Source organism: Lactuca virosa, chromosome 9 (genome assembly GCF_052849685.1).
Source record: "Lactuca virosa cultivar CGN04683 chromosome 9, Lactuca_virosa_CGN04683_v6, whole genome shotgun sequence".
NCBI lineage: Eukaryota > Viridiplantae > Streptophyta > Magnoliopsida > Asterales > Asteraceae > Lactuca > Lactuca virosa.
In genome coordinates, this window is record NC_136434.1 from 292397921 (window position 1) to 292406290 (window position 8370).

The window sequence follows — 8370 nt, forward strand, 5'->3', positions numbered from 1 at the left end:
GATCCTTTCTCAACCATAAGATCCGGAACAAAGTCACTTTATATCCTCAATGAACACAATAAGCAACGTGAAACAATCCATACATTAGTAATCAACATCAACCCTACTTTGCAACGTATCCATTTCTGTTTACCACAAACAGTAATACATGATACTCATAAAGTAAAAAACCGACGAACCGCTATTGTCTACTAGTATCGTGAAAGGTTTAAATTAACCAAAAAAGTCACCCTTTCTGCATTTATGGGTCAAGACTATTAAAATTTACCATTATTATATGTATCTTAACTACAGCAACACATTGTGACATATAGGTGTAGTGTGCAAAGATTTATTCTTTATGAGGAAACTTGTTATTAACCTTTTGTTAGGGTACACTTTCTCTCCGTAGATATGGGTAAGATAAGATGTGTAACTAAATGGACAAGAAACGATGGGGATATTTTGAGTTTAACGTATATTTTTTTGTGTTTAGGTATTAAGCCTAATGTTATGAGATATGTTGAAAATGTATCCCACCCAAGTGGGGCGAGGGTCCAAGTCGTGTTGCACAAAATATGATGATTTAAGAATAAAGTTAAATGAAAATATGTGTTATCCGTTCTAATTAAAATAATAATAATAATAATAATAATATAACAAAATATATAAATATAATAACAAAAAAAAAATTAATATATATACTTACATTCATAATCGATGGAATTCGATTAAAACGGCCAAAAGGAAAAATATATTGAAATCTTGAAGAGTTCATATGGTTTCTTAAAAAAAAATCTTGTATCCAAAAAATAAAAAAATAAAAAATAAAAGAATAAAAATTTATCATATCTATCTAATCACCTTGTAATTTAGTTTATAATTGTTTGTGTGTCTCTCTCTCTCTCTCTATATATATATATATATATATATATATATATATATATATATATATATATATATATATAATCGGTGTATAATCGGTTGTGTTTTTCTGCATATATCCTAAAAATAAAAAAGTTGAAGCTTTTTTGAAAAAAGAATTATGTAAAATCAAAAGATTACGGTAAACAAAGACCAAATATAAAATGTGAAATACCTTTCTAGATAGAAAAAAATTAAATAAGTCGAGGTATTATTCGAAGGAAAAAAAAAAATCTATCAGGTCTTTTTTATGTAATAAACCAATGATTAAAAAGTGCAAAATGATTCTTATTTTACTCGAAACAATTAATAATTTTGATTGTTTCGAAAAATTTCTTTAGATGATATGTTTGTCTATAAATAATATGTATTCTTTATTTTATATGATCAATAAAATAAACTAATTGGTCAAAGAAAATGACAAATTATAAAAGATTTACAAAAATCCACAAGAATGGATGCGTAAACTCTTAACTCTAAAGAGTGAAGACATGTCTTCATCTCGTCATCCACTCTTGAATAGTCTGAATCATAACAGAATTATACAGAAAAAAAAAAAAAAGTGTTAAGGAATAAATCAGAGCTACACCACAACATAAGCAATCAAATTACAAAATTTAAACCAATAACTTATCCACAAAATCTATCTTGCCATACACATTATAACGGCTCTATAGAAAAAAAGAATGAACATCTGATTCTAATCAAAACAACATCTCATCTCACCTCATCTGTTTTTTTTTTCTATTCCATGATACTACTAGTAGTACACTATCGATCCCAACATCAAAAAAACCCAGCCACGTATTAAATTTCCAGGCTGGCTTTCTCCAGGATCCACGTCAGCAAAAACCTAGTTTTGTTTTACATGTGTCTTGTCTTGACTCTCTTGATATATTTATTTATTTATGATTTATGATTTATGATTTATGATTATGACAATGAACGTGTCAAAAAATCATTAACAGCAAGACTGGCGTCCCCATGGGACACTGCATCATCTGGCTCTGGCATAAACAAAGAAGCCATGGAAGCCTGCAGTAGAAATTATATATATATATATATATATATATATATATATATATATATATATATATATATGAATGGGTAAAAAATAATAAAGTAAATGAAGATGAAAGCATAGCACATATTGTATATATATAAATACCTTGGCATCAATCATCATCTCTCCAGAATTATCCATAGCAAGAGATGCACCATGAGCCTTCAACCATTCTGTACACTCCTCCAACCCATTTTCTTGGAATCCAAGAACCTGAGCCACATAATTCACAGGTAGTGTTGGCCGATATGATCGGGTCATGCATTTCACAGCTGCATACCGCATCTTCTCCACATAAAGATCTGTGCACATAATATTATAATCATTTATAAGAAAAATATATATTAATAAATAAGTAGTAATGAAAAGTGAAAAAGTGAAGTGAGGGTCTTACCCATAAGACACGTGTTGAGGTTAGGAGCAATTTTATATAATCTGAAAAACAAGACATAGTTTCCGGATGTCACGGCTGCACGCACTGCAAGAGCATGTTTTACTGCTTCGTCTTTCCTTGCTTCGACTGATAATCTACACTTGACATTCAATTTTTTTAATAACTTAAAACTTAAAACTACGTCGTTTTGAGTTTATTATATATAATATTAATAACATGGACCTAGACATGGCTGACAAGTGATCTCTATTGTTCTTTGAGTGCAAGATAACACAAAGTAAATTGTATGCAGAAAACTCCATATGGCATCCCTTAATTCCTTCAGCGTAAAGAGTCTGCAATTGTGACTGGCACTGGAAAATCAAAATACCTTTTCATTAATTTAAAATTGCTAATTTTTTTTCATTTAAACATAAATAACTTAAGTGTGTAACATCTAGAGGTTAAAGACAAACCTGATTAATCTCGGACAAGTCTCCAACTTCTATTGCTAATCTTGCATGGGTTTCATATACCTGAAGATTATATACAAGATATAATTAGAAATTATAATTAATCTCTAAATGACCATTCTATCCTTACATTACATAAGTCAAAAGTATAGCTGCTACCTTGACAGTCAACTCATTGCGTATCCGTTGTACTGTAAGGTCTTGTCGAATGGATTTGAGCTGATCACATTTATAAAGATAGTTCTTTTGAGACTCTTGAACCATAACCAAAGCCTTTTCCAATACTTCCTCAGGTCTTACCTGAAATAAACACAAATTAAAATCTAAAACCCTAAACCCTAAACCCCAGAAGAAGATGATGATTTACTTACAGTTGAAGGATCTGGTGCAGAAGTGAGGCGTAAGTAACGTTTTTCAATTTCTTGACAAGTTCCTTTAACAGTTAAAGAGTCCCAATCAATATCTTCAACTGCCCTGCTAGCACCTCCACCATCATCTGAGGTGTTGGTGTTGCTACTATTTGCCAACATGGACATAGACGCCCTTCTAGTGTACAAGTTTTTGGCTTTATTATTGTTATTATATGTTGTTCGATTTCCATGGTTTTTTTCAAAACGTTTTGAACGACTTTCACGTCTCTTTTTTTCTTCAGGTGAATCCGCAAGTGTAATTGCACTTGCATAATATGCAGTTAGGCCTTGTTCTTTGTCACTATCACTTGATGATGAGTCATTGTTGTTGTTGTTGTTGTGGTTAACAGGTGCGCTTTTACCTTCACCTATATGTTGCCTTTTAGCTGGACGAAAACCAGATTTATTTGTTTCTTTTTGATTTGATAAAAAGAATCTCAGGTTACTAAACTTATTACTCTCCTTATTCTCTGGTTTTCCTGTTGAAAACTGTACAAAACACATGATAAAAAGAATTACTAATCAACAAAAGTACATTGCTACTTTTTGCATTTAATCCTAGAAAGCAACAAACCTGCTTATCTCTTTCAATGCTATGAAAGCCTCCACTGGATTTTACACTTTCAGGGGTAAAAAATGATTGTTTCTCAACTGGTTTCTCATCTGGCAAAGGCTCCCACCTACTTTTTGCACGCCTATTTGGACTTCTTCTGTTCTTCATCAGTGATGGAGGAGTTGATCTATTCAATAAAGTGACAGAAAAATGGTTTAAAAGACTGATAGAAAAACAAGTTAAAGAGAAGAAGCATACTCATTATTAATGGTATCTGTGTTAGGAATAGGGAAAAGAGGCTCAGTATCCCAATCTCGTGTAGAAAGAGTGCCTTCAGTACTTGCTTTGGTGATAACCTGCAATAATCAAAAAATATAAGTGCCAATAGCAACATGTTCAAATGTGTTTTTGGGTTTAAAATAATTATATAAAACCATGAAAGTTTCAAAAGCAAACAAACCTCCTTGAGGACATTTTGACAAGCTGCCATCTGTCTATCATCCTTGCAACGAGCCAAAGCCCTTTCCACATACCCACGTAGTGACTTGGGAAGCGTGCCAGGCTGTAAACATGAAAATTTTCAATGATTAAATAAATGATAAGAAAAGTAAATTCTTTAGTCCAAATCAAGTCTCACCTTATCTGCAGAATCTGCAGCAGCAGCATGTGATGATGTGTTGTCATTAGGGTTAGGAAGTGAGACACCGATATAAGCTGGTTTTGTGGCTCCAATTGTGGAATTGTTGTTTTTTGGTAAATTTGAAGAGATTCTAGGGTTTGTTGGAATCTGCACTTTGTTTACCCCAAAGGGTACAGAAGTTTGTGGAGGTGGTTGATAGGTTTGAGGCACCTGATGAGAAGCTGTATATTGTTGTACATTTGGTCTTTGAGGGAGGGCTTCCAAAGGCTTCTGAAAGCCTGATTGCATTGGGGTAACATGGTAATTTTGGTAACCTTGACTCCCTTGTTTCCAGTAACTTTCATGGACATTCTTAATTGCTGCACTAGGCTGAGAACAAAATCATAAAAGACTTAAGTATGGATGCAAGAACATATAAGTATGTAGGAATACAAGGCTTCTTGTATGCATATAAGTATGCATGCTTGTATTTATGGTATGTATCTATGCATGAACATATGTTAAGATGGGTGGATGTATTGTCTGTATGCATGTAATGTAAGCATGTCTTTAATTACTAAAGATACTTCTTGGATGTTTAATTTCTTTTCACTAGAAATAGAACAGAACTAAAAAAAAAAAACAGAAACGTACCTTTATATGAGATGAAATATATAATAACAAATTAACTCTTACATATTGATGATGCTGTAATAATATAGACAAAATTCGTTTTTATAAAAGTAAATTATTGAATGTTAACTCAAAAAACATAAACAAGTTATCAGGTCAATTCGAATGTTAACATGGTAAGAAGCATGATTCTGATTTCTGACCCATTGAAAATAACATGGTTTCTGTAAGTTTGTAACTATTTATTTATGCACAAATAAGTTACATTTAGTATTTATATGGAAAATGGAATATCACCAATTTAGTTCTATATTCAATTTGGAAGCCCCAGAGAAACATTACATGTAACTTTGTAGGTCACATATACTGATATACTCTTAAATCCTAAATACATTCTAAAGCTAAAAAAAGCTTGCTCATTCTGAGAATAAGAATATATTAAAATTACAATTAGAACTTCAAAAGGTACATAAACCCTGGCATATAACATAGCAGCTAGTATTGACGCATAGTGTTATATTTAGATATTATACTATGTTTGAATGCAACACAGGTTATTTTTCTTTTTTTTTTTTTTTAGTAAAAGAAGCTTGGAAAGACCAAATCAACAGCACAAACATCCATCAGACACCAAAAACAACATCAACAATTCCCGAGTCCCATAACAAATAGGGTAAGGGGAATGTTAGCAGTCTTGCATCCACCCAAGGGTAGAGAGTCTGCTTCCATATATGACTCTTCAGCAAGAGGAAATGTGAAAACAAATAGGCATAAATATGCATATAATAAGTAGATACAGCCATACAGGCAATAGAGTACAGAAGAAAGTAACAAGCAGATACAAGCCATAGAGTAATAGAGCAGGAAGTAAAAGGAGTGATAAATATGAAGATAAAGACTCCACTACCCTAATTTTAAATCTCCACTCCCTCCTATATGTGGTCTTCTAAAGAACTAACTTCTTTAAGTCTAGCCTCACACTATCTTCCTACTTCATCACACAGTCAATTACAATTAGTCTCCTAGAATCTACTATGCAAAATTATATCATTGGTTATTCATTTGGCAATAGCTACTAGGCATGCAGTATTACTGGATCCAATTAAGAACATACACAAGAGGCATCACAAATCACAATGCTATTAAATTATATGGGAAAAGCAATCCCCAAACCTGCACTGAGGGTAACTCAGATAAGCCAGATTCTGGCTTCCAAGATGATGAAATTGGAGCAGTAGATGCCACTTGTTGGCTGTTTGGAGCAGAATAAGCATTGGCAACAACAGGAACAGGAACAGGAACAGGAGACACCAGATTGGGTGCACTTGTAGAAGATACATTTTCTGTCCCAGGAGCACATGTGACTTCAGTTTGGTTATAATAATCTGTCCATTGTTTATTATAATCTTGTTGATATTGTACAGATGCCACAGGAGTATTATTTTGAGCAGTATAAGCAACATTAGAGTCTGTAGTGTAGTTTGGATATTGATGACCATAACTTGGATAGCTTCCTTGATTCCATGAATTCGTCTGATTATTGTAATTTGCACTTGGGTAACCACCAGATGTCTGATAATCACCAGGATTGTAATAAGTTGTTGAATAACTTGCAGGCCCAGGATAGGACCCTGTATTCTGAAATGAGGAAATAGGCTGATGAGGAGCACCTGTACTTTGATAGGCTCCTGCTGGCTGAGCATAAGTTTGACTAGGCTGAACATACGTTTGACTAGACTGATTTGGCTGCTGCTGAGGGTATGATTGATTTGGCTGCTGCTGCTGTTGAGGATATGATTGATTTGGCTGCTGCTGCTGTTGAGGATATGATTGATTTGGCTGCTGTTGAGGGTATGATTGATTTGGCTGCTGTTGAGGGTATGATTGATTTGGCTGCTGCTGCTGATAGCTACTACTATAGTAACCTGCATATCCTGTGTTTCCATATCCATATGGATCATTGTTCGGGTATGTAGCAGTTGCAGTTGCAGTTGGAGTTGCATAGTTGGCATACTCTAAATTAGCTGCTCCAGAACTTGAAACAGTGCCAGCAGATGCCACACTCAATCCATCTTGAAGGTTTCTTGATTGAGGTTCTGAACGTTGATCATGGCTGAAGTTGGCACTGGGATAAGTTTTGTTCCCTGTGGAATCGCTAACAGCTCCATACATGGTCCAGGATGCAGATTCAGGGGCGGAAGATGAGGCATAATATGATTGTGCTTGTCCATGGCTTGAATCAACAGCGTGATGCTTAAAAATCAAAAGAATCAGAAATGGTTTTAGTTGAAATGCACCATTATTAAAAATCAATGAATGACTAGCAAAAGAATTTGAATATCATCCATATGCATCGATTAGAGTTGTATAAACATGCTAAAGTGTTGTTTCTGCAGGTGTCTTAATGCCTACCTCAAGTGAATTCGGGTCCAGGGTGGTTATGGTGTCCGTAACTCCTTGATTCATCATAGCATCAAAAGCATCCTCCTGCTAAAAGAAAAAAACAAATATTAGCTTAAAGCCTTAAACCTGGAATTTTCATGAATCTACAAACGAACCTAAGAGATACACTTATAATCAACAATAACCAATAAAAGCAAAAACCCTAACTAATTCACTGGAAACAACAAATCAACCTTATGAATATCTAGAGTCAATCGTGAGCTTGTAATGCAAAACACCTTGTTGCCGACGTCTGTGTTGATTCGAGTAGATGATTATAAACAAAAAGAAGAAATTTAAAACGGGTATTATGAAGATTTGTATGTTCGTAGAGATTTGAGAATTAAGGGAAGATCGGAGAGAGCGATAAAGGGGGATTAGTGAGGAGATTCAACCGGGCGTCTACGTTGGGTCCAATTTGGGGTTCCCGAATGCTGTGTGGAAGTGGGTTAAATTCGGAGGTTTGGTTGCAACGAGTAATTTCTGTTTTCAATTATTCTAGGGATACTTATTTAGGCAAGGAGGTTAAGACGTTAAGTGGTTGTTCCCTATTTTAAATATGGACAGATTATATTGTATAACTATTTAATATGAAAAGGCTATTGTTACATTAGTTTCCATATGTTTGGAAAAAAAAGAGTAATTTGTACACAATATTTTTATAAGATTATAGAAAGAAAACATTTGAAGAATTGAAAATAACTTTATCAAGAAGAAGACCGGTCAATTGGTCGATGTCGGTGATGAGATTGAAGCTTCTATATAATCCAAGAGTGTTGTCTCCACTTGGAGCGAAGGATGGGTTTTAGCCAAATGGCGAAGCCTTCCAAAGGAGTGTAGTCTCGACTTCGGCCTAGAGCGAATTATGAGTTTTGGTATCAACGAAGGTTGGAGATATCAG

At 34.0% G+C, this 8370-nt stretch overlaps 1 protein-coding gene across 3 annotated transcripts; it reads right to left on the bottom strand.

Moving 5' to 3' along the window:
- Window positions 1-1499: 1499 nt before the first annotated feature.
- SAC3A (SAC3/GANP/Nin1/mts3/eIF-3 p25 family) lies at window positions 1500-7964 on the bottom strand. Of its 3 annotated transcripts, none has more exons than XM_079070558.1 (14): window positions 7664-7964; window positions 7440-7514; window positions 6201-7280; window positions 4413-4784; window positions 4236-4337; window positions 4034-4131; window positions 3797-3962; window positions 3184-3711; window positions 2972-3112; window positions 2816-2875; window positions 2583-2713; window positions 2361-2494; window positions 2072-2268; window positions 1500-1938 (listed from the first exon to the last, which is right to left on the bottom strand). In XM_079070558.1, exons 2-14 carry the CDS (start codon window positions 7494-7496, stop codon window positions 1837-1839), a joined length of 3168 nt encoding a protein of 1055 aa, XP_078926684.1. In that variant the 5' UTR covers window positions 7497-7514; window positions 7664-7964; the 3' UTR covers window positions 1500-1836. The 3 variants fall into 3 exon arrangements, with proteins under 3 accessions (XP_078926684.1, XP_078926685.1, XP_078926686.1); XM_079070559.1 differs by having other exon boundaries at window positions 7440-7517; XM_079070560.1 differs by lacking the exons at window positions 7440-7514; window positions 7664-7964 and having other exon boundaries at window positions 6201-6599; window positions 6698-6970.
- Window positions 7965-8370: the final 406 nt, after the last annotated feature.